At 38.9% G+C, this 26651-nt stretch overlaps 1 protein-coding gene across 3 annotated transcripts in view; it reads left to right on the top strand.

Moving 5' to 3' along the window:
* Nucleotides 1-26651, top strand: part of slc12a5b (solute carrier family 12 member 5b) — a 54908-nt gene that overhangs the window by 17143 nt on the left and 11114 nt on the right. For all 3 annotated transcript variants that reach the window (XM_044352564.1, XM_044352563.1, XM_044352562.1), the window contains exons 2-21: nt 11782-11885; nt 12082-12222; nt 15187-15333; nt 16946-17000; nt 17141-17271; nt 19202-19449; nt 19539-19750; nt 19854-20021; nt 20244-20342; nt 20465-20522; nt 21822-21996; nt 22235-22353; nt 22499-22597; nt 23505-23624; nt 24451-24555; nt 24721-24889; nt 25058-25253; nt 25793-25962; nt 26119-26250; nt 26458-26565. In XM_044352564.1, coding sequence (XP_044208499.1) covers nt 11782-11885; nt 12082-12222; nt 15187-15333; nt 16946-17000; nt 17141-17271; nt 19202-19449; nt 19539-19750; nt 19854-20021; nt 20244-20342; nt 20465-20522; nt 21822-21996; nt 22235-22353; nt 22499-22597; nt 23505-23624; nt 24451-24555; nt 24721-24889; nt 25058-25253; nt 25793-25962; nt 26119-26250; nt 26458-26565 — 2756 coding nt within the window. The remainder of the gene's footprint in view (nt 1-11781; nt 11886-12081; nt 12223-15186; nt 15334-16945; nt 17001-17140; nt 17272-19201; nt 19450-19538; nt 19751-19853; nt 20022-20243; nt 20343-20464; nt 20523-21821; nt 21997-22234; nt 22354-22498; nt 22598-23504; nt 23625-24450; nt 24556-24720; nt 24890-25057; nt 25254-25792; nt 25963-26118; nt 26251-26457; nt 26566-26651) is intronic.

Here is a 26651-nt window from a genome sequence, read left to right as displayed (position 1 = left end):
TGAATGCAGATTCATGGATTCCACTCCTCAGTTCTGTTCATCTTTACCATTGACTGTATATAAATATGGACGTCATGACAGCTCCCCAAAAGTGAAGCCAAAACATCTCGATCGCCCCCTGGTGGCTGGCAGCAATTAGTGGATGGGACATGAGATCAAATCACATCAAATAAATTATTCCTAAAGATGGTTTCTGTCATTTTAGGTAGCTCTTATCAAACTGATCCTTGCCCAGGTGCTCATTTTTCTGATAAGTTTGTTTTTAATTAGTTATTTGACAATATAAAAAGGCGGTGTTACGTCATAATTGACAGCCACTCTCAAACCTCCGTCAGACGACAAATACTCATCTGGACAATGCTAAAATGCTGATGCTAAGCAGGTATAGTTTACCATGTTCACCATTTTAGTTTAGCATGTGAGCATGCTAACTTTTGCTAATTAGCGTAAAACACAAAGTACAGCTGAGGCTGATGGGAGTGTCACTAGTTTTGCATGTATTTAGTGATAAACCAAAGTATTGGACAAATTAAAAGTTTGACCTGATGTTGGTACTATGTGACAGTCAGGGAATCACAAAAGTAACTGCAATTCATCAGAGGTACCTGAATACCTGTACCAACCTGTACCGAATTTCATGGTACTTCATCCAATACTTGTTGAGACATTTCACTAAAAAACACAAATGTGAACCTCATGGTGGTGCTAAAGGAAAAGTCAGGGAATCACCATAGTTAGTAGGATTCATCCTCTGGAAACCATGAATGTACAAACTTAAGCAACAGTCAACAGTATTGTGCAAAGCTTTTAGGCACTAAAATTAAAGTGAGAATGCTTTCAAAGATAATACCATAAATAGTAATACAAAGTTCAAAAAAAAAAGAAGAAACCTAGATGAAATCAATATTTGGTGTGACCATGCTCTGCCTTTAAAACAGCAGCAGTTCTCCTTGGTATACCCACGCACAGTTTTTCAAGGTACTTGGCAGGTAAGTTGTTCTAAGTATCTTAGAGAACTTGCCACAGGTCTCTCTGTGAATTTAGACATCTCAGTTGCTTCTGTCTCTTCATGTAATCCAGACTGACTCAATGATGTTGAAATCAGGGCTCTGTGGGGGCCAGACCATCTGTTGCAGGACTCCTTGTTCCTCTTGTTGATGAAGACAGTTCCTCATGACTCTGTGTGTTTGAGGTCATTCTCATGCTGCAGAATAAATTTAGGACCAATCAGATGCATTTATGATGGTATTACATAATGGATAAGAGTCTAAACATCTAAAGTGCCTGAAACTTTTGCACAGTAGTTGTTTAGATATTTCAGTCAGGGACCAAAGTGGTGGACCAACCGACTGACCAACACTGACATCCATAGATCCATGCTGCAAGCATGACTAAAAACACTGATTATATTTGCTTACATTATACAAAGAAGATGGTATTTGCCTGATCCAAGTGACATAATTCATCATATAGTATTGCCCCTATTGAAAATAATAATAGTCAATATTCTATCCTCATTCCTGTTTTGATGGTTTTATATTTAAAGTCGATCCATTTCTGGCAGAATGCAACACATTTCAGTGTCACATTTCAGTGGGAGACGAAGAGTCAACAGGCTGTGTGTGAAAGAGAGTCAGTAAAGAGATAAATTTAAATTAGACAAATGACTTCATGGAATTAGCTTTAATTCCCAGTTACAGCAGGCGAGGTGAAAATGAATAAGGTATATGTGCGGTTGATGTAGCTGTGAGATTGCTGTGCAGCTGATTGGTGCAGCTCTCTGCCATGCAGAAGTTAATGTCTGCCTTCCTCTGTGGCCTCCAGCAGCTGCTGGATAATCCCCTTGAGCCTGTGTCCTATTAAGCTTTTAAAAGCCGGTATAAACTGTCCATTTTGTAATAGCCATGTCACATCAAGGGTACAAATCTGCACCACCCACTGCCTTTCATCTGCGTGCTTCGGTCAAGTCGCGCCTGCTGCGGCAGCATCAGTATAAATATTTTCAGATCTTGTAATTCTGCATTGATGTCATCTTTCTGAGCTGATCACTTCTTATCAATAATGGCTGCCTGTTCTGAGGCTAAAACAGAAGGGTTATCCATTAGTGGCAAACAAATCATTTAAAGCTCCTGAACATTTGAGTTTGTCACAAACTTATCTGCAAATTTTGTTTTGTTTTCAGGAACAAGTGTGTTGCTTAAAGGAAGGAGGTGCATTTGGGCAATTTATTTCTGTAATCTTGTGTGTAGTAAATGTTGCAGTTTAATTTAGAAGCAGAGCCTGGATCCAGCTAATAAACTCTGTACTCTTCATTTACACAATCTGTGGTTTAACAGGTTGTGATAACAGCTCATTCTTTATTTGAAATCCTTAGATTTTAAAACTTCTTTCGCATAATCGTAACGGTTAGGGCATCACGACACAAAGGTGGAGATTCATTGTTCTTTCTGGGTGATCAACCTTTAGTTCTCCTTCCTTGTCTCACCACCCACAGCATCCAAGGAGGTCAGATAGTTTTTCACTGTGTGAACAAATGAGCTTGAAGTTTAAGAGGAATGAATATCTGAGATTTCAGTCATCTTTAAAACATTTGTGTAACATAAGCCTATATCTTCATGTCATGATCAGCTGAAAACAAATGAGATGCTAATGTTCCATCTACAGTAGCACAATAGTGTATTTTCTGTGTCTGTTTGGTATCATGCACATATGGAGATTATGTACCTATATTGTGTTTACCTTGTATTTTTCTATATGTAGCTGTATTCAAAACTTTACAAATTTCCCTTCAGGGACAATAAGTATATCTTATCTTATCTGTAACTGAAACTTTTAAAATTTTGTGCATGAACATTTACATAATTATGTTCAAATTTTCATGGTCAAAAATTGACTGATCAAGCCACTAAAAGCTGAACTTAAATACTGAGAGTGTTCATTGTACCGTCAAAGATGTGTCATTTAATTATAGCAGAAATTGAATTTCATATAAGCCAATAAATCTGACTTTTTCATTCCAACCTTTAAGATACAGACTAAAAATTAATACATTTTTGTGTTTTAGAGGTGCTTTAGAAATTGTGTGTGTTTTAGTGTTTTAGTGCATGTGTACCGACACAAGAATACAAAAGAGCCTTTCCTGGAGCAGTAATTTGCCGTGGAAACAATGAATATAGGTCAGACAGGGTGGCTCGTCGTGATCTGACCCATATGTTAAAGACAAAGTCCGCACAGTGGTGCATGCTGCTTCACATGTCCACATCAGCCCCACAGTCAGCAACATATCACCTCGAATACACTCACAGGGTCTGTTCCCTGCTGCTTTAATGAGCACCTTATGTGGGTTATTTTCTGATTCCAGATTATATTTCGCTCCAGCTCTTAACTGACGCTTTCATTGCTGTGATGATGTTTAGCAGCTGTAGCTCTTCGTGGCGACTTAACATGTCCGGATATTCAGAGATATTGCAGCCATCTTTTACAGCTGAATCTTAAGTGCTGTTCACACCCCTATAAACCTCTTAGTGCTCTTCAGTTGTGGGAATTTATCTATGTGGGTCATTTTCAATACTCTTTAATCACCCGGGCAATGATTCTTTTGTGTTGTGTAATCAAAAGGAAATTGTCTGTGCTTTGATTTCATCAGATCTGCACTAAATTTCACAGGGCTTACCAAGACTACAGGTGGTCCAGAGTGCCTCGGACAGACTGACCGGTATATTGCTTTACTGGGTTCACCTTGTCACTTTGGCAACACCTTTAAGACATTTCTTGGATTAGTCCCAAGCTACTATACCAAGATGCCTTTTATGGGCTCAAGCAAAGGCTGAAATCCTCCGGCAGTGCACTTCTGGTTGTTTTATAGTCAAGGTTAAAAAACAAAAATGCTTTCTTGTTCTTGCATTATAGCCCCCTACAGCACTACCAGACTAGCTGACTCACTTTTAAAACATTTTGGGAACATATTTTTTACAAGATGACCTCTACATAATCTGTGGTCTGCATTTTTATCATGTCTAGTTAAAAACACAACGTGATCTTCTTTTAAAAGTCTGGAAAAGTGCTTTAAACAGCCTGCTGTCACAAAGGTCAGAGCAAGTTATGTAGAATCAGATTTTAGAAACATTTTGGAAATATTACTCAAATGATAGAAGGACTCAGAGCTTGTAATGGGGCTGCAAAATGTCAGGGTAGTATAAGTGATAACTTGATTAAACAAATCAGATTAATCAATGACAGTTTTATAAATCAGTCATTCCATGTAATTTATCCAGTAACATTTTCTTGTTACAACATCTAAAATGTGAAGATTTTCTGTTTTTTCTACAGGACTCACCCTGCTTGGGAAAATTTTAAAAAATACATGTCATCAGCATAACTGTTACAACTGGTCCTCACATATTATTGGTAATTGGCAGAAAATTAATCAGCTATTTAGATAATTGATTCATTGTTTTGAGTCATTTTTTAAGAATAAATGCTAAACTTCTCTTATTCTATCTTCTTAAATGTGAATATTTTCTGGTTTCTTTAGTCTTCTATGATAGTGAACTGAACATCTTTGGGTTGTGGACTGTTAATCAGGACAAAACAAGAACATTTTAGGTTGCATCTTGGGCTGTGAAATGGTGATCCGACATTGACATTTTTCACTATTATTTGACATTTTATAGACCAAAAAACAAATCACTTAATAGAGAAAATAATTGACAGATTTATCAATAATAAAAATATTAGTTAGTTGCAGGTCTAATATTTTTGATTATATCAGCAACAACAGTTTCATTCCTTTGGAAAGAAATGCAGAGAGTTTCTCTGGCTGGGAAATGCAAGTTTACTTCAGAAATTCAGAGGTCTTCACACTGCATGTCAGTGGTCCAATTAATACTAAGTCCATGTCTTTGTGCTCTGTAGAAAAACAAAAGTAGACCCGCAGGAGTAAAGGATTGAGTTGTAGTTTGCTTCAGAAGATGAAGGACAACGAGATTCATATATGTGAGGTTTCACACAGCTGAGCCCTCACAGGGAGCACATCTTTCCCCTCTGGGCAGGAGGATTTGTGAAGACAGGGAGAAGAGGCAGGTTTAATTGGATGAAAATGAGTCTAGACTGTGTCTTACCTGTGCAGGATTACTACTGTGCAACCAAATATTTATTTAATCTTCATTTATTGTCTGGGCATTTGCTGTAAATGTATAAATATGTACATCCTTAAGGCATGAGAGGCATTATGTCTTGAAGTAGTAAGCTGCTTTTTATTGTTCATTTTTAAACATAAAACAAACAGTTGCAGCAATGTGACAATGTTAAGTAAAAACACTTTATAATAAGGTTATAAAAACACATGCTTAACATTATTTATGACGATTTAATATGAATCAATGCAGGATGTATCATGAATTCCTGCTGAATTCCTCACCATTAACAGATGATCAAGTCACTTTGGGTTATGTGATAATTTAAAAGGTAATGCATCACCAAACATTAATTGATATGCCTCCAAAATAGCTGGAATCCAGTTTTATAGAAAAGGGTATTTCAGACCGACTGCATGTGATCAGCCTCTGTGAAAGCAGAATATTACCTGTTCTCATAGAAATATGGAGCTGTTTTTATAAAACTGGTAGTCAGATGAAGACATCTACATGTTGCTGCATGACCCTTATTATAAAGTGGTATAATAGGAGCACAAGAGAAAAACATAATATTTTTGTAACCTTGCCTGTCACAGTGATGGATCAGAATTGATTTCAGAGAGACTGGATGGTTACACTCCAAGGTCACTCGCAGTGAAGGATGAGGAGGAGGTGGTGGTCTCTAATCTGAGGAAAGAAATACACACGAGGTCTGTTTTTTGTCCAGCTCATAAATAACAGCTGCAGAAAAACCAACACTGATATTGACAATTTGAGTAGAAAAATCCCCCCAAATGTATCAGCTCTGGAAAGCTCTTACTATTGTAATAATGTTCTGCAGTCTAATCAAGGATATTTATTATACAACACTCCCAAGGGTAATATCTCGGGGCAACTGGCGAGGATCAATCATTGCATATTCACTGACTTTGACACATGGCTTTGTTGCGTGAGAAACATGAAAATGTTTTAGGGTCAGGAGGCAGAATACAGAGGTCAGATCCAGACTGTGAAGTGTTTGGTTTGATGGCTCAGATAATCTGCCTCCTCTGCCACACAGACAGAGATATTTTTAGTTTCATGATGTGAAGGATGTTGCTCACAGCTCACAGCTAAAGGCAGGAGGAGAGTAAGACAGCACAAGGAGGGATATGAACAACCTATACTGTACAAAATAAGTCAAACACATACAATACTGTACTTATACATGCACACAGAGTAGTTTTCAGACACACATGCAAACACACACACACAAAGGCATTTAGTAAAACATGGTTAAATCGCAATTTTTTAAAAGCTGATTTCACTCTAAGCTAAGAGCTGAAATGAGCTTTAAAATGCAGATTTAAAAATCATGGTGGATTAACATAAAACTACAACTAAGAGTTGAAATAGAAGACCTGCTGTGGGTCCAATCTTACAAAATGCAGTTCCAGTTGCTTCATCACAGCAGCTAATAAATAGGTTTCTTTATTATTGTCTGCTATAAAAACATGAGATCATGTTATTATACAGAGCAGTTGCAAAAATGTTCCTTCTCCTAGAACTGAAGTGTTTTATTTTCTTTAAAATGAGGCGTTCACATTGGTGTTAAAGTAATGTCACATTGTCTTTTCACATTTACAATCATACAGGTGATTTTGGGTGTGTTGTCTTCAGGTATTGACTGAATGCTGATAAACGCTCTAATCCTTCATGCAAACTCAGAATGACATAAAATTGAAATGTTTTCTAATCCAATTTGACAGGCAACGCAACTCTAGGAGAACGGTCCGTCGTTCAAAGGATTACGTGCTGTGTGCGAGCAGTTTGGCTGGCATCTGACTCTCCTCTTTGCTTTAAAGATTAGTGTATAACACTGCTGCAGCTTGGGGAGTTGGGAGGGTAACTTGATTGTGTGGCTTTGACCAACCAAAAAGTCACCTCATGTGGCTCTCTTCATGACTCCTGTAAGCTTTTAAATGACATTATACTAGAGAAAGAGAAACTGATTTGTCAAAGTCGGAACAGGCGTTTGTGCTAAATGCCCAAAATGTAAAGATAAATATAAGATTGTTAGGCTTTGATTAAAGAGGAGGTGCTTAAAGTTATTTATTGGTTTGTGATCCCTGAACAGATGATTAATGATACCAACATTTGGTGAGCTATACAGTCCAAACCATGTTGTATCTGGACTAAGTAAAAACGAATATGGATGCTTTTCGTGGCTTACATCAGGAAACTGTAATGAATCCATCATGACATCTGAAATTTAGACAATAGATGTCATGGTGACTTACAAACCTGACCACAAAAGTTAAAGCTGCTTTGATCAATATTTTAATTTTCACAATGGATCAAATGACCATGTGCAATTTGAAAATAGCAGCTGTTTTAAATGAAAAAACTCTGATCAGTGCACTGTACACTATCTCCAAATGGCAGACAAACAAAGTTAGAGACTAGCTGGTGAACATAGCTGCACATTTAGCAGATAAAGAGCTGGATATTTCGCCTCAAGAGTTGATGGAGACCAAACAGAGCTAAAAGAGTGAATATTGATGTTAATCAGAAGGCCAGTAACACGACTCCAAATGAATGTTGCCTTACGTCTGCTGAAAGTGTAAACTGGCAACTGATTGCTAACAATTTTTCAAGTTTATAACAGGATAATGTTTTTACAGCTTGTTGTGCCCTTTTGGTACCCCAGGCGAGATTTTACATTGGAGCACCCAAAATGTGCAACAATAGTACCTCCAGTCCTAGAATTTCAAAAATGAACTCACACTAAAATAAAATGCAACAATGCTACCTCCAGCCCAGTCAAAGTCTTCCCAGTCCTTTAGACAAAAAGACAAGTGGGGGTCAAGGCGCCTTTCAATGAGTGTTTGTTAGCATTGCTTGAGGTAACCCATGAAGCCGACCAGTACGGCTTTGAAAATCAAACCAGATGAAAACCATGTGTGGCATGAGAATGAGATGTAGGGCATTAATCAGTGTAATCAAAGGAATCTACACCACCCTGGGGGTTTTACTCAAGGACAAATGTTACCTCATGCCAGTGCCAATAACCTAAGAGGCAATCAGGTTTGTTATACTAGGAAGCAGGAGATGTGGTTCCATCCAGCAATAATTCTGTATTTAACAATAGCAAAGAAAGTAGTAAAAGAGCCAATAAACATACTATCCACTCATTAAAAAGGAGCAGATGAATTGTTGTTTGTTGAGGCTTACCAGTGGACGGGGAGAAGGAGAGGTATCCAGAATAGACCACGAATCACACATGCACACACAGTGGTGAAGGGTAAAACCCAGGGATGCTCAGATGAACATAGCACACAGGAAAAGAGGTACCAACACCTACAAACATCAACCCCACCACCTTGGGCTCTCAGATTCTGAAAAATTAAAAAAAAAAAGGAATATATACAATTAGTGGAGTATTCAACCAAGCAAACAAAAATGAAGAATGAAGAAAGAAACAAACAAACAAACTAAACTAAACTAAAGAAACACTCTCCAAAACAATAGCAGTTGGTCAGATGGTTGAATACCTAACCAGCAACTTAGGAGCAAAAAAAACACAATAAACTACACCAAACAATATTCATTACAGGACATAAAAAGTGCTGTACCAGCACATCAAAAAAATAAATAAATAAACAAACACAATAAACCATGTAAACAATATTATTTGTGTGAAATTGTCACATAAGCAAAACTGGGAATAAATGATCAGCAGCAAACATTTTTGTTGGTTTTAACTAAACTGTATATGTTTTCATGCTTGGTGATTAACACTTATACAGACAGCTGTCACACAGAAGACTTGCACATACTCACATAGCAAATTGTTCTGGCCTAGTGACAGGCTACACAGCCTACTTACAATTGGTCCAAATACAGCAATGAATTACAGTCCACGAGTGATCCAGATCTGGTAGTTAGAACACAGGCCACATAGGGCCCATGACAGAGCCCTATCTCAGCAAACAGTATGACCATAACTGGCCATATTCTGGCCCAATGTTGGACCAGACAAGTTTCAGCACTGGCTCCAGATGTCAGCCTCAACTAAACCTCAACCAAGCCACTTCATTAATACACACACTTGCCATATTTGGCCCAGATGAAAAATGCTTCAATGACAACAGCATTACGAACAAATATTTATTGATTTTTCATGGAAATATGTGACATCGACTCTTTTCCAAGTTCCACCCACTTCAAACCAGTGAGAAGAGCTCAGTGAAAAACACAACACACCCAGAAATCCCTCAAGGGAAGTAATTTTGACTTTTATAACTTTGGCACATATTATCTGTTCATCACCTATAGTGAGAATCTGGCTTAGAAAAGATGTTTTCAGAGCCTTAAAAGTTTGCACAATATAAGACAATGAACTAGAGCTGCAAGTAACAATTACTTTCATTATCAGATAATCTGACGATTATTTTCTCAATTCATTAATTAATCATTTAGTCTATGAAATGTTCAATTTTAAAAACATTGAAAATGTGGCATTCACAATTTCCTAGAGGCCACAGTGATGTCTTCAATCTGCTTGTTCTAACAGTCTGAAATTTTAATATATTCAATTTACTGTCAACTATGATAAAGAAAAACAGCAAATCATCACATTTGGGAAACTTTAACCATCAAATGTTTGGCATTTTTGCTTGAAAAATGACTAACAATTAATCAATAATCAAAAAAGTAATTTTCTTTCAATGGACTACATTGATTAATCAACTAATCATTGCAACTCTTGAACATCCATGCCATGCCATTCAGTCCATTAACCAGCTATACTTTCCTCACACGCTTTTCTCCTCATCCTCTCTCTCCTGCCTTCATCCCTGTGTGGAGCCAGATGTAGCCATCTTTTCATGGTGAAGTCTATTTCTTGGTCTGTGGCCCCAGACGTCAGACGGTTGGTTACGCTTCACAGCAGCTAAAACATACATGCAAACATGGTTTGAAATTAACTTTTTGTATCATCAGCTAATGTGGATACTGGATTTTAAAGGACAATTCCACTAAAACTGAACCCAGGCCCTATTGACAGACATTCTGGTGTGATATCTACACATAGAGACATACTACTTCCTCCTATCAGGCTCCAATGTGGCTCCAGGAGAAAGCCTATCTGTGAGTTGTATCGCAGAGCCATGCTCAATTTAAAAAAAAGTACAGTCATTCGTCCCTTCCCAGGTTCTGTAGTGTCAGAGTATGGAACCCAGGAAGGCATATGACTGCACTTATTACTTATTTTATCTTGCATTTTATTTGATGCAACATTGTTGGATCGATTAGCTTGAAGGCATTAAACCCATGTTGCAAACAGGAAGGGGAAAACAACTGACTGTGTGTATGAAAATATTTGCCTTTCCCTAAAAAGATCTAAAATTACATCTTAACTGCAGGACAAGACCAGCCATACATATGTGGCCCACACTTCTAATTTAACATCTGGGCCAAATACTACGCTCAATAACCGGCCCGTATCTTGTTTGCCGCCTTAAAGATGGTGCCACCCCTGCCACACTCGGGCCATGTTCGGTTCATATGCCTAATACCAGTGCTGACTGAATGCCAGCTGTGCCAGCTTCAAACTACGCAGTAAGGATCCTAACCAGCTAGCGAGTTAGCCGGCAAACTGTACAAGACCTAACACAGTCACTGTTTTCCCACCAGCAGTATTGTTGCTTCCATGGAAGTAGAAAACCCCACTTTCTTTTCGTAGCCTCCTTAGTTTCTTTTGCTGACATGGTGTTACACCATATTTGGTGACCCATCAGATTCACCGGTAAGAGGCTAGTGGGCTAAGAGCGCAGCCTTCCCCATGTGTATTTCAGTGAATCACAATGCATTTCATTGGTCACATGTCTTGAAAACGTTGACATCTCCTAAAATGACTCTGAATCAACTTTCCCTGCATAAACTTTTACTGGCCCCGGGCCATCGGGCCATGGATTATGTTGGACCCTGCCATCTGTGGAGAGGTTTCCCTGTGGGATTAACGGGCAGTTCAGACTGCAAACGGCTCTGTTTATGTGTTGTTCAATTCTGACCAACTGGACAAAAGAAGATGTAGTTACATGCTTTGAATAGATAGAGCACTTATTTTTGTTGCTACTGTAGCCTACATCATAACATCATCTTACATAAGAAGTCAGAAATGAATAAAGTGGAATAACTTTTTATTGAAGTGGCTCTGGTGCACTGAGGAGAGTTTTTCCTGGGAATTACATGCAGGCTGAGTCCATCTCTGCTGCTGTAGATACACATTTAAATGAGCTTTGAGTGTGTGTGGCAGGCAGCATGAACACTGCAGGGATCAGATACAGTCATACCAATCATGAGCCTGAATGAGATGCAAACAAGCCAAGCATTCCAACAAAGTGCTGACTGGACAAATGAAAACAATACAAGGATGTAATGTGCGTGCATGTAGGTATATGTATGTGCAAAAATAGTTCATAGTTCTTAAAAATGACTGAAAAGACGTTTCTCTTTGGGTCATCTTGTGTAGCATGATAACTATCAAAATAATTGAGGTGGACTACTGTTAATTTTATTGGCAACCTAATTACAAAGTCTATGTGCAGCTGTGTGTGAAGAGGAGTCGACTCTAAAGCTGCTGGTTGGTGTTTCTGTGTTTCAGGTGATGGGAACCCCAAAGAGAGCAGTCCTTTCATTAACAGCAGTGCAGCCAGTGATGTGGAGAAGAGCCAGCAGTATGACGGCAAGAATATGGCTCTGTTTGAGGTGAGGGCAGTTTTCAAATCCAAGTAGCAAACACACTGGGATCAGTGATCACTGGATGTAAAATCAGTCCTTCAGGGCCTCTGAATTGCAGAGAGTTTCATAACAGTGGATCCCCAGGACTAATATATCTGTATGTGTGTGTGTGTGTGTGTGTGTGTGTGTGTGTGTGTGTGTGTGTGTGTGTTTGTGCTTGCAGGAGGAGATGGATACCAGTCCAATGGTCTCCTCTCTTCTCAGCAGTCTGGCCAACTACTCCAACCTGCCAACAGGCAGCAAAGAGCACGAAGAGGCTGAGAATAATGAGGAGGGAGCGCGTCCGTCTAAAAAACCTGTCACGGTAGAGTTCTGCATGTGATCCTTTCAACCCATCCTGCAGTCATTTGAACCACAACATAGCTTTATTAAAAATCATGAAACTGACAGGCAGTAGACAGGAAGGGTTACATGTCTTCTTTAATATGTCTGCAAGCTTTTGTCTTCATGTAGGAGGTTTCGTATTGGAAGAAATATGAGAAAGATCAGTGTTTGCCAAACAAATATTATCTACTAATAATATAGTAAAAATTACACACCATGCCAATGTGCATGAACAGTTGCATGCCTCACTGACTTCCTAATTTAACCATTTCTCAAAAAAAAGAGTTAGGATTTAGTTCAAAGGCTTTATTACTTTTCTATTACTTTTATAAGCTGTCAGTGGAGGGTCAAAGAACGGTCAATATTTTTTCCACTGTCCTCAGTTTCTGTTCAGTTTCTGTTCATGAAAACCAGCAGACATCCGCTACAGCAGTGGCAAGTTATTGCTCAGTGTGGTTATTTCAAAGAAAGAGAGCATCAGGACAAACTTTCTTACAATGCAAGTGATTAAAAATCCTGCGTTGGAGTAAGTCACCGGATGTTACATGATGTGTAATTTAGCCAGATGCCTTTAATTTCTCATTAACTTTTTGACACAGGAAATCCTGAAAACCGCACAGGGTTTTCACAGGAAATTTACGGTGGAGGTCTCATATAATTGATGGATTACAGTCTGCATTTTCTAATACTTGTTGTCACAGAACTCTCTAATTTCCATGGAAAATGTGGGGAACTAAGTAAATATTTACTAATAGTTGTTTATTTGACTTTTGAGTCCTCTTACAGAAGTTTCATTAAATCCTGTTTTTGACACCTGACTGTTCTGACCTTTTTTTCTTCTGACTGGCTTATGTTGTATCTGATTTGTTCGCTGAAGCTCTAAATCGGCCTTCCATGGACTTATTTCACATTGGCCCTCATCAGAGTTTATGTTGGTTATCCTGCATGTGCTCAGTGGAGCATAAGACAGAGTTAGCTGCACAATAACCTGCATCCTCTCCGGATTTTCTCTACTCTTGTTTACTTTGGTGGCCCTAATCTGTCATTTGGCTTCAAAACTGTAAACTGACCAAATGTGAACTGATATTAGCAGAGGATCTAAAATAGACCAACACAAGTCAGATAAATCTTACTTTATATAATATATATATGTATATATATATATATATATATATATATATATAGAGAGAGAGAGAGAGAGAGAGAGAGAGAGAGAGAGAGAGAGAAAGAGAGAGAGAGAGAGATAGATAGATAGATAATTTATTGAATTTTCAAAGTTTATACACAAAAGTATCCTAGCATGCATGAAAAAGAAAAATTGTGACCAGATTTGAACCACATGTGATACAACTGGTAGCCAAGCTATCCATATAGGTTTGTAGGGATATGTAAGGAGTTTGCATTTTGCTTTTAAGGACATTTTCAGGTGTGTTACAGATGTTGTCTTTTATTTTCACAACCTACAAATGTATGTGCGGTGTTGTGGTGAAGAGCTGCTGTGTGTTCCTACATGCAGAGCACTGGAGGCAGTGACCTGAGGTCATACACCTGCAGGTAGTGAGCTCATTAGCTGAAGCTCAGCTGACTCCGCTGCCTTCAGTGAGTGTCTGTCTATTAAAAACCTCATGGATACTGGATAGGTGAATTATTAATTAATAATTCTACTCTGTAAAAACCCTTTTCACATTTAAAATGACTTGCCCTTTTCAGGTTATACTCACTGTCTCACTGGGCATATGATGCAACTAGAAACTATTCAATACAAAACCTATATATAAACAGAAAAATTGTTAACCTGTCCTATGAGGCAAAAAATGCCAAAAATATATATTTTTTAAAAGTTACATGTTACAAAAACAGCCCATAATTCATTTAGAATAGATGTGCAAGACAATTAAACAGGTAAATCATTCAACATGTTTGTGCATATTTGCACACAGATAGGCTTGTTGTTACTCTTTGCTCTCATTTGAGAATGTCACTGTGAGAGGAGCAGGTCACTCAGTGTGAAGACTGAGTCATCCGAAGGCTCCTGCAGTGCTGGCAGTCAGAGCATCACTGGGCTCACTCACACCAGCTCTCCCCTGAGGACAGAACAAGAGCTGTGACTTTCATCCGTCAGCTCATCTTTCAAGTCCTCTTTATCACACACATATCCCCATAACGTGCTCTGCAGAATTTAAATGCGGACTCCCAAACACTTAATCAGGACGTTAGAGGGGCAAACAAGGACTTACGTGACAAATTATTTCATTTTCTGTATGTATTCTTTACACTGTCGCTTTTTGACAGTTTAAAATGTGTTACTATTAAATTTACTGCCTTCTACTTCCAAGTGAGAACTGAAACCACAAACAGTAGTTAATTAATTATTGTGATTTAGGGCTGAAAGGGACATTAATCTTACACAAACAGAAGCCAAAACACATTTGGCCCCATTTGTAGACTTTGTATTTTCTTGTACACATCAATATTCACGCAGAATTTGAGACCTGTCAGACACACAATTTGATTTTCTGTTCAGCTACATCAAAACAATATCATTTCTCAATCATTTTAAAGCTACAGATTTGCTGTCGGAAACAATGAGGAAAAAGGACAATAAACATTTATCTTCCTACCTCTCTTCAGAAAGGTTACTTAGAGGAAACAGCCCCATTTCAAATGAACAAAGAGATTGTCTTCCTCTTTGCAGGATTACCATCTCTATATGTTTGAAAAGAATAAACCCCTTTCTTTCTAATGAAAGAATCAGACCTCTTTTCATGAATTTAAATGCCAGAATAGATTTAAGGAGACAAAGACTGAACAATAAAGTGCACACGAACAGATTATAGCTCAATTCAATCCATTCACATAGAAAATAAGAAAAATTTGATGGAAAACTAAGACATCAAAAATGTGGTTCATAATTTTTCACATTTGATTGTTTTGTGTGTCTCAGGCTCCACAGCTCGGCACTCTGATGGGAGTGTACTTGCCGTGTATCCAGAATATTTTTGGCGTGATCCTCTTCCTGCGGATGACCTGGATGGTCGGGATTGGAGGCGTCTTTGGTTCCTTCATAATTGTCTTCATGTGTTGTTCCACAGTGAGTGAAAGTGCAGACGTCCCTGCTTCTGTTGTGTAACACGACTGCACTCTGTAGGCTGACGGCTGTGGTCGACTCAGGAAACAGATGTTACATTAAAATATGTTTGTTTGATTTAATGCTGTACAGTAGAGCCACAAACATCCATCCACAAGCTTCTATCAACCTAAAGTGGTTCCTCAGCACACACATACCCAATTAGGGGCGTATAGATTAAACTACTATAACAGGCTATATAATTATAATTTGCATTACGCAGATGCTGAAGGTGACATAGTAAATCCTGGTATAAGGCATCCTGCCAATAAACCCACTAACACCCCCAACACGACCTTTTCCCCGTTTGAATCTGTCATATGCTGCTCTGTCTACAGCCTGGTTTAGAAAATGTAGTTCATAATGTACAGTAAATTTTACAAGTAAAGAAGAATTCCTTGTATGCTGCTTTATGTCCCATCCAGCATGACAAAAGACGTAACAACGTAATCAGCATTGCACTTTGACTATAATGAATTTTAAATCATCTAAACAGCATTAAGAGGAAAAGTCAGGGAATCACACATGTCAAAAGGATTCATCCTCTGATGGCCATGGATGTTATGTAGAAAACATTCATGACAATCAAACCAATAGTTGTTGAGATATTTCGGTCTGGACCAAACCAGACTGATTGACACTCATGGCCACCAGCATGGCTCAAAATAAATCCCTCTGAAATATAGTGGAATAAAGGTTTTACAAAATGGAAATAGACAACTCAAATACTGTGCAGGAGCCAGTTGCATCAGCTATTCATAAGTTCAATCTTAGCCTAGTTATGACGCAAGTGTTTACTAAGTTGAGATTTATGAATCACTAAATTAAAATTGGTTGCACCAAACAAACTAGTTCTTAGAGTATAGTAGAGATTAGCTGTTAAATATTTATACCTTTTAGGTACCAGGTGGAACTGTTGTGTAAGATGAACCGACAAAGATAACGTTAGCTTATATCTGACCAGTTTAGGTTCAAGAGTAAAAGAGGTAATATAGAATAATGTCAATATATCTGACCTGACGCTTTAAATTTCACAGAAAAAACACAGACAACCTGAAATTACAAAACTTTATGCCAATAAAGTTAGACCAATTGGCCAAATAATGCTGGCATGCTTAATACTACTAAATAAAACACATATACAGTATTTCGCCAAAGTCATACCCACATTAATAAAGGATTGGCAGTTAATTTATTTTATCTTTTAGCCTCTAAAACTGTTTGGGTTTTGTTACAGCTTGTGATGCTACAGTGACTTTCTTTTTACATAGTTGTTTGCTTCTTATTGGACAGCGCTACAAATGTTTCCTAGCAACCAATTTGCACATGACAAAACTGTTTTCTATCTAATACTGAATAACTGAAATAATCAGTTGTTTTCCAACTCTGGCTGTATCACACAGTCATCCCTGCACCAAACCATCCAACATAACCTGATGAGTGAGACTTCTCTACTGTTGGATGTTTCTCACTGCTCACTCCCTCAGTTCACCAAGCGCTCGCTGTCAGACATACTTAATTTCAAATTTCCTCCTGCTGCCTCCCAGACTTTGTCGTGTGCTGCTCTTTTTTTCAGACTATGCTCACAGCCATTTCCATGAGTGCCATCGCAACAAATGGAGTTGTTCCAGGTGAGTGGACCTCTGAGGGAACGTATTAGTGTGTTTGTGTGTGTGTGTGTGTGTGTGTGTGTGTGTGTGTGTGTGTGTGTGTGTGTGTGTGTGTGTGACAGAGCAGTGCACTGACTCTTGTGTGTGTTTGTGACTCACAGCTGGAGGTTCATATTACATGATCTCTCGCTCCCTGGGGCCGGAGTTTGGTGGAGCTGTTGGGATCTGCTTCTACTTAGGCACCACTTTTGCAGGTGCCATGTACATTCTTGGCTGTATTGAAATTCTGCTGGTAAGTGGCCCAAACTCACACATTTTTTGCTTTGTGTGCTCTTGTGGTCTGTGTTGATTTTAGCAGGAAAAGCACAGGTGTAACTCATAATTAATTAATGGCTGCATTCCATTCAGGTAGCATCAGTCCCAGGTCCTGCTATTATCTAATGCTGCTAGCTCACTGATGTGACTCCCTGGGAGGCCTAAATGCAACAGATGCATCATTAATTTAATTACTCACACCTGTGATCTTATTGCTAAGGCCTTATAAGCTCATGTCTTGTCCTGCCTTTAATCTGTGGCAGATGATGCTGCAACAGACTACAAAATCATTATGATCATTATGGGTGTGTATAAAAACCTGATTTCAGGAATAACATCTGCTCTACAAAACAGTGAACACAATATGAACTTATTAATAAGTGGGTTACAATTACACTGAGATAAATAAATAGCTTTAAATAATATATATTATTAAATTAACATTATTAGAACCAATGGATACATCAAGCTGCATTGGCGTCATTAGAAAAAAAAAAACATTTTTTTCACTACTGCAACACAGTTTGCCATTATAACAAGAAAACCTGCCTTGTTATAATGATAAAATGCCTTGTTATAATGAGAAAATTACACATCAAATAGTGTTTTCACCGCTATATTGCAGAAATTGAGCATTTTAATAAATCTATTGCCAAAATCATGACGTGATCTCCGGCATATCCTCTGTTTCACAAAAAACATTACAGCTCCCATAAAAATATAATGTTACTTAAGTCATCGCAACTTAGTTTCATCCATGTCCATAGTATTCACAAACACTTTTGTCTAAAGTAAATTTTCTGGCATTTTAGCTGTAATCTCTGCTTTCTATATAAATCAATCCCTTTCCTGCTGGTATCACAAAAATTTCTAAACTAACGACTCGTCAAGTTGCTCATGGACTCATCTCTTTTGTTGAGCCATGACATTTAATCCCTGATAATCTAGGGTTTATGGAAAATGGTGTTTGTTAAAGGCCACTAAAAACAGAAATATTGGATGAACAAAGGACATTCGATCTTCTTTTAAATAAGATACAATCGTTATCTGAACTTGTGGAGTAAATCACAACTTACATTGTTAAAGAATTAAAAGTCTTCCTTTTTGGTATAAATATAAAATTACAGTTTGCTCTTTTTAAGCAATGCGATGTTAAATGTGATTATCATTAGTAGATGGACACCACATATTGCTGTGTGTGCTTAGATGACTGTCCAAAGTAATATTTTGCATTATTCCTAATGGAAGAGTTTATTCTGTCTTTTCTCTATTTTTTTCTCTCTAACCTTCAGTCATTGTTGCAGCTGAGATACTTTTTTCCTTATAAATATGGAAAACATGTCACAGGAAAAGACACTTATTATTTCCCACCCGGATGCCCACACTACTTGTAAGACATATTTCTGGTAACTGCCAGAGTGCCCACTTGTTATTTTAGCTCACTGGGACACACTTGACTGGCCATCCTGTACACGTAGATGACTTGATAGATCTCAGATGTTTTGATGGTTTTATTTCATTTCCACATAATGAACAAATATATAGGATCGAGCATACATTATTACAGTTACATTCAGATGACAGTAAGAAAATGCACATTCAGGAGCTAAGAGGAGTGCCCACATCTAATAAATCAAGTTATCTAGAAGCACATGAGTCAGCTGCACATAAAAGAGACATAATAAAATAATATTTGGTTTCTGTCTAATACAATTTTTAAGGAAGGAATGTATTTATCAAAATTATTGATAAAATAATATGGTATAAAAATGTAGCATGGATGTACTGTGTTTAATTCTCATTTATTATTATTTCCTTGTGCCTCCACCCTTCTCCACCATATTCCACCACACCTTATTCATTCCCTTCCCTCTACGTCCTCTTCCTACACCTTTCCATTCTGTCAGATTTACATCATTCCTCAGGCAGCCATCTTCAAGATTGAGGGCCTGGAGGGGCCAGAGGCAGAGCTTGCTCTCCTGAATAACATGCGGGTGTACGGCACCATTGTATTGAGTTTTATGGCACTGGTGGTGTTTGTGGGGGTGAAATATGTTAACAAGCTGGCGCTGGTCTTCCTGGCCTGTGTTATCCTCTCCATCTTGGCTGTCTACGCTGGAGTCATCAAGACTGCCATCGACCCCCCTGTCTTCCCGTAAGTGACATGCTCCACATTGTTGTTTGAAAACAGATTTGATTGTATGTCGTATGTGACGACGATGCCTCTGTTGACTTTCTTTGCAGCGTCTGCATTCTGGGAAATCGAACTCTTCTCTCTAAAAGCTATGACGTCTGTGCAAAGGTCATCGAAATAGACAATGACACCGTCACCACCAAACTGTGGAGGTCCTTCTGTGATTCTGACTCTCTCAACGCCACTTGTGATGAATACTTCATCAATAACAATGTCACAGAGATACAGGGCATCCCCGGGGTCACTAGTGGCATCCTGGCAGGTAGGGGGTGCCTCATCAATGTAAATGACAATATCTCATCAATATGATAAAGGATCAGTCCATCTCATGTGTTTTACGTTTTACATGCTCCTCTGTCTTTCAGAAAACCTGTTTGGTAACTACCTGGAAAAAGGGATGTTACTGGAGAAGCGTGGAATTGCATCAGACGCGGATCCAGACAGTCCCGTAACCAACTCCAACCGCTACGTCCTGGCTGACATCACCAGCTTCTTCACCCTGCTGGTGGGGATATACTTCCCGTCTGTCACAGGTTAGCACCAGACAAGTGTAGGACGAGACTTCTGAAGGCACTACCTGCCCAGCACCAAACAGTTTTTGAAAAAAATGATTCATAAAGTTTTTAAGTATTCCACAGCTGTATCATCTTTCAAAAGGAAGATATGTCCCCGTTGAGAACCTAATGGTGATACCTTGTGATTTGTGAGTCTAAAAGTGCAAAGCTCCTGATTATTTCATCTTGCTCCACTCACAGGTATCATGGCGGGCTCCAACCGCTCTGGAGACCTGCGTGATGCTCAGAAGTCGATACCCATCGGCACCATTGCAGCCATCACCACCACATCTACTGTGTGTATCCTTCACTGAGCCAAGGTTGCTAAAAAGTGAAAAAAGTCAATGACTATTGATGAATTTTATATTGGTATTTGGCTCAAACATTTCCAACAATGTGTTCCTTAACAGTTTGTTTCCCAGACATGTCCTGTGTGGTGCTGTTTGGTGCCTGTATAGAAGGAGTAGTCCTAAGAGACAAGTAAGTCTGTAAATGTGTGTTAATTTCATCTATTTCATCAAAGTCCAAAAGAGTCAAGCATTCGTGAAACCCCTCCCTCTAATGGGGATTGTCCAATGATAATTTAGCTACTGTAACTCAGCACAGTGGGCCTGTAAAGCTTTGGGTTTCTCCACACGTTAAAGCAGTGAGTATGGGGCTGTAGTAATTTGTATATGATACTCCATAGTTTGGATTGGTTTTATTATCTCCAAAACAACTAACCTGTTGCTTGTCCAAGTATAAGTCTCGTCTTAGATTTTCCTTATGATACTTATATTACTAGGAGGACTAACTAGCTCTACAATACAACACAAGAACAATGCTGTGTCTTTATTTGTATGGTTTTGACATGGATCATCTGCTGGAGAGGATGCTGTTATGCTGTCATCTAGCTTTAGCTTCAGTCTTTTAATATGATATCATGTATCTAGCCATCAAGTACACACATAAGAGCCCTTTACAGGGTTCTCGTTCCAAAAGAGTCAACTGGGGACATTAAACAACTCATGGAGCTAACATAAGTTTAATTAGCTAACAAGGGATCAAAAACACAGCAGGTCATGTGACTCATGTTGCTTTGAATTGTTTTTCATTGTTTTCTACAGGAAACAGCTGGATTTACCAGCAAACAACTTTTAATGACTTTTACAGCCTTGCAAACTAATTTTGTGTATTGCAAATCAGTGTTTCAAATATCTATATTATTTAGTTATTAATAATGGAAGAAACATCTTATGTGATAGTTGGTATCACATCGTGTTGTTTCCTAATCTTTGTGACTTTCAGATATCAATATTAATATTGATTATTGATTGATTAAAGTCATTATTCACTGAGTAACCTATACAAAAGACAACCATCATTCAGCTCCAGATCAAATACTTTAATCATAGTGCTAATATCCTGTGATAGTTACTGCTAATTAACAGTCATCGTAATCACTCCTGGTTTCAACTTCTTACCTTAGAAAAATGTGATGTAAACACTGCAACCCTACAGTACCACTGTTACTCGCTCCCAGTGTGAAATATATTATCATTTTAAACTGCATATGTAATCTGCAATAACAAAAGCAATATAACCTATAACCTATAATATAGAATAAAACTTGACAAGTGTAGCAACAGCAACAAAGAGGGTGAGGTTTAGCAAACGGTAAATTATGTATTATCAGATTAAGAGCATTAACTCTATTTTAGATTATGTGCTGAAGTGACTGTTGAACAAGTCAGTGTGTGTCTTATTAGTGTGCTCATTTGTCTTCACCTCCCTCCACAGGTTTGGTGAAGGGGTCAATGGTAATCTGGTGATTGGGACTCTGGCATGGCCGTCCCCGTGGGTCATTGTGTTTGGCTCTTTCTTTTCCACCTGTGGAGCGGGGCTTCAGAGTCTGACTGGAGCTCCACGTCTCCTACAGGCCATCTCAAGGGATGGCATCATCCCATTCCTTAGAGTGAGTGTGTTATTGAAGCATTCAAAAGCAGAAAATATTTCAGATGTCTGTCACTAACATATTGTATCAATTGCACCAGGCTGTTTGTGGAGGCTCGTTCATTTTCTATAGCCTTATGCTGCAGAAACTAATTATTATTATTGCATTATTTAAATCTCATAATTTATTAGTATAACATTAACTGTTCAAGAATGTGCTGGAAAATTTGACTTAATTTAATCATTTCCTGCTGCTGCAGGTGTTCGGACATGGCAAAGCCAACGGGGAGCCCACCTGGGCCCTCCTGCTTACAGCTTGCATCTGTGAGATTGGCATCATCATTGCCTCTCTGGATGCAGTCGCACCAATCCTCTCCATGTAAGTAAATTCACATGTACGTACTGTATCTTCATTGCTACACAGATCCGTCTCACTGTCTCACTTTGTCTGTCTCTCTCTTTCTTCTCTTCTATATCTTTCTCTCTCTGATTCTCTCTCCCTTCATCTGTCCATCTTCCTTTAGGTTCTTCTTGATGTGCTATATGTTTGTCAATCTTGCCTGTGCACTGCAGACTTTACTGAGGACACCAAACTGGAGGCCGCGCTTCAAGTTCTACCACTGGTGAGTTTATATGGTAAATGGGCTGTATTTATATAGCACCTTTCTAGTCTTATCAACCAGTCAAAGTGCTTTACACTACATGCCAACATTCACCCATTCACACACACACATTCGCACACCGATGGCACAGCCTTTGGGAGCTATTTGGGGTTCAATATCTTGCCCAAGGACACTTTGACATACAGACTGGAAGAGCTAGGGATCGAACTGCTGATCTTCCAATTAATGGACAACCCACTCAACCAGCTGTGAGGCACAGCCGCCCCCAGTCACTGTTAAAAACCTTTGCATACATGAATGCTATTTAATATGTACAACACATCAAGTCTCTATGTAATAAAAGGTTATTTCATCACATATGCTGTCAAGTCATGCTCAGCCAGCACAACCACAAATATTCAGTTCAGTATACTGATACAGTTACACACTTTAAAGGCCCTTAAAACCAAAATTGCATATTTTTTCAATATGCTACTTTAATTGAGTTTTTGAGCATTAAACTTTTAATAATTAATACCAAGATGTGTTTTTAACGTTGTTGTTTTCATGAATATTCATTGTTTCAGAGAAATGCTTAAGATTTGAAGCCAGGTTTTCAGACTACACCCCTGCTGAAAGATATGCTGTCTCCCCTGCATTTAATGCAAATTCTAGCTGGTTTAAATGAGCAAGATCAGACACAGCAGGCATCTGTGAGGTCAGTTTTGCTAATGATAGTGGAGCAGTGTGCAAGCTGAAACTGTCTGTCTGTGTTCTGGTCTTGGCTCAGCAGCAGCAGCAGCAGACTTAATTAATTAATACAAAATCTCCAGTTTACAGCTGTGGTCATTGCTGTGTTCCAGCCAGCAGTGTGAAGCTGGCTGAAATTCACAGTTGGGCCAAATATGTGACGTCCTGTCCCCTGCAGGGCTCTGTCTTTCCTGGGTATGAGTTTGTGCCTGTCGCTTATGTTCATCTGTTCCTGGTATTACGCAATAGTCGCCATGGGCATCGCCACCTGCATCTACAAATACATTGAGTTCTGTGGGTAAGTAATCATCATGACAGCACAGAATAGGATTGTACTTCAGCATTCAGCTTAAAACAGTACTCTACCAATTTAACATTGCACCCAATAACATTGTCAGGCTGATGGACAGTTAAAAAATTAGTTTTTAAAATGTAATAAAAACAATTTGATACACTTAAATATGTGGCTTAAAGGTAACTTAAGTACACCAAATTTTGTAAATAAATCATCAAAATGTGTCTTTTTCAAGTACAGAGAGAAAGGGGTGAATAGTACTTTTAGCTTAGGCCAATCATAGGTATTTCACCAGCTATCTTTAAAGGAGTACTCCACCAATTTAGCATTGCATTATAATGTTGTTGACGGCGAAAAAAGGATCAAAATCAATACAGTACAACCAGAGATAGTGTCTATTTTCTTCCTCCTTGTCCAAACCAGTCGTCTCCATTACCTACAATTCAACTTGACCACAGACAGTTCAGTCCGAGATTTGGGTGTATTATGTGAGTAGCGACTAATGTAGCCTCAAGTAGAGATGAGGAACGACTACAGAGGTCTTCACCTCTTTCTAGCTCAACACCCCTTGAGTTTTTTCAGCCACAATCAACGCTGACTCAAGTGACAAGTGAAATTTATTTGTTTTCGTGTAACTCCTTCTGGAGCAACAAAAGGCTTCGTACTACTTTTTACACCCAGGAGTTCCCCTTTAACTTTAGTTTCCAATTATTCTGCTTGAGGTTATTGTGTTAATTGAATGACAGAGCTGAACTGAGTTTAACATGAGGCCATGTTAATAATCATATATATAATCATACAAATAACTCATTAATGTGCTGTGTGGCAGAGCTGAGAAGGAATGGGGCGATGGGATACGTGGCATCTCTCTCAGCGCTGCACGATTCGCTCTCATGAGGCTGGAGGAGGGACCACCACACACCAAGAACTGGAGGTCAGTAAACAGTCCCAGTTAAGCTTGTATTTTGAGATGCTTGTTTTGAGTTATAATTATAAAAGGAAATGTGATGATCAGATGGCTTTTACCTGATGAATGTAAATGTAGCTAGTTTATCATGTCTGAGCTAAGTCACTGACTTGGTGGTTTATGTTTCTTCAGGCCTCAGATCCTGGTTCTGGTGAGTGTGGACGCTGAGCAGAACGTGGAGCAGCCTCGTCTGCTTTCTCTGACCAATCAGTTGAAAGCAGGGAAGGGTCTCACCATCGTTGGCACCTCAGTCCAAGGAACCTTCCTCGACAACTATACTGAGGCTCAGAGGGCAGACCAGGTCTGTCCTCTAATCTCTATCATAAACTCTGACTTGTGCACCACACACTCCCCTTACTGTGTGTACAACACACATTTCCAGTTACTGCATGTAATGACAAGTATGACATGTAATACCGCATGTTTTTGCACCGCCCCTAACTGCCCTCACTCGTTTGTATCTTTGCAGTCTTTGCGTAAGTTGATGGAGACAGAGAAGGTGAAGGGCTTCTCTCAGGTGGTCATCTCCTCGAATCTGAGAGATGCGACGTCCCACCTGATCCAGGTCGGAGGACTGGGAGGTCTGAAGCACAACACTGTGATGGTCAGCTGGCCTCGTAACTGGAAACAGCCCGAGTACCACCAGCAATTTAGGAACTTTATCGGTAAATATCAGTGACATAACAGATACTTCAAATGTTAGGCTCAAAATGGTCTCATTAAAGAACTAAGCAAAACATATTGGTGTTAATAGCAGCCAGAAATAGGAGGACAGACTAATCTAATTTTAACCCTAAAATGACTATAACCAGCTAAAAAGTTTGTGAATTATTTAAGTGTATTCCTCTGTCATTCAACAACAACCAATCCATGAATAAATACAGTAAGGGGAGTCTCACTTTGAGTTACCCTACGGGCATCTCTTTGATTTTTGAGGGACTTTCTTCTTGTCCCCTGTTGAGGGTTTAAGGTGTCAAGGCCTGTGAGAGAGTAGCAGCTAGTAAGGGCTAGTAATTCATTTAATAATGTTTTAATTAATAATTTGTAAGATAATTTGTTAATTATGATGAATAATTAACACCAGTGCCAGAGAAACAATCCTCTCCCTTCCTTGAGATTAATTCAACAAATTAACTAAAGCAGAGTAATTTCCAGGCACTCCATTATATTTTACAGTAAATGCATTTGTTCTGTCGCTCTGCAGAGGTGGTCAGAGAGACGACTGTGGCCAGTCTGGCCTTGTTGGTTCCTAAGAACATCTCCAGCTACCCGTCCAACGGTGAGCGCTTCACTGAAGGCCACATAGATGTGTGGTGGATTGTCCACGATGGAGGCATGCTGATGCTTCTGCCCTTCCTGCTGCGCCAGCACAAGGTCGGAAACAAGACACTATGAAATATTCTTTACATTAAAAAAAGTTTAAAGTGATTTTGTCTGCAGAAAACTTTAATGAACAGTTAAAGTTAAAATTGTATTAGAGCAGGTTAAACAAAAGAAAGCAGACTTAGTGTTCCCTTTTTTGTCCTGTAGGTGTGGAGGAAGTGCAAGATGCGCATTTTCACTGTGGCTGAGCTGGATGACAATAGTATCCAGATGAAGAAAGACCTCATCACCTTCCTTTATCACCTGCGTATAGATGCTGCAGTGGAAGTGGTGGAGATGGTGAGAGACTTGTCTGACACATTATCAGAGTTCACAAACTAATTCTGCAAGGGGAGGATTTTTGTTCTGGAAACTTTGTTGAAAAAGTGTTTTGTGGTCTGAAATAATCTCTTATGCACAGAACAAACTTGTCCCATAATACTGCAGGATGCATGTTTTGGTATTTTACTCTCATATGATGCATGGAAATGTGTTTTCCTTTCAAAGCATGACAGTGACATCTCAGCCTACACCTATGAAAAGACACTGGTAATGGAACAACGCTCACAGATCCTCAAACAAATGCATCTGACCAAGAATGAGATGGAGAGAGAGGTGAGCCAGAAAAAGTTTGCATGCAGCCATACTGGCCGGTAAAGAACGTGACATTAATTTTACATCTTCATTATTGCTCTGTGCGC

The sequence above is a fragment of the Thunnus albacares genome, chromosome 5, assembly GCF_914725855.1.
Source record: "Thunnus albacares chromosome 5, fThuAlb1.1, whole genome shotgun sequence".
Lineage (NCBI taxonomy): Eukaryota > Metazoa > Chordata > Actinopteri > Scombriformes > Scombridae > Thunnus > Thunnus albacares.
This window is presented reverse-complemented; position numbering and strand designations above follow the sequence as displayed.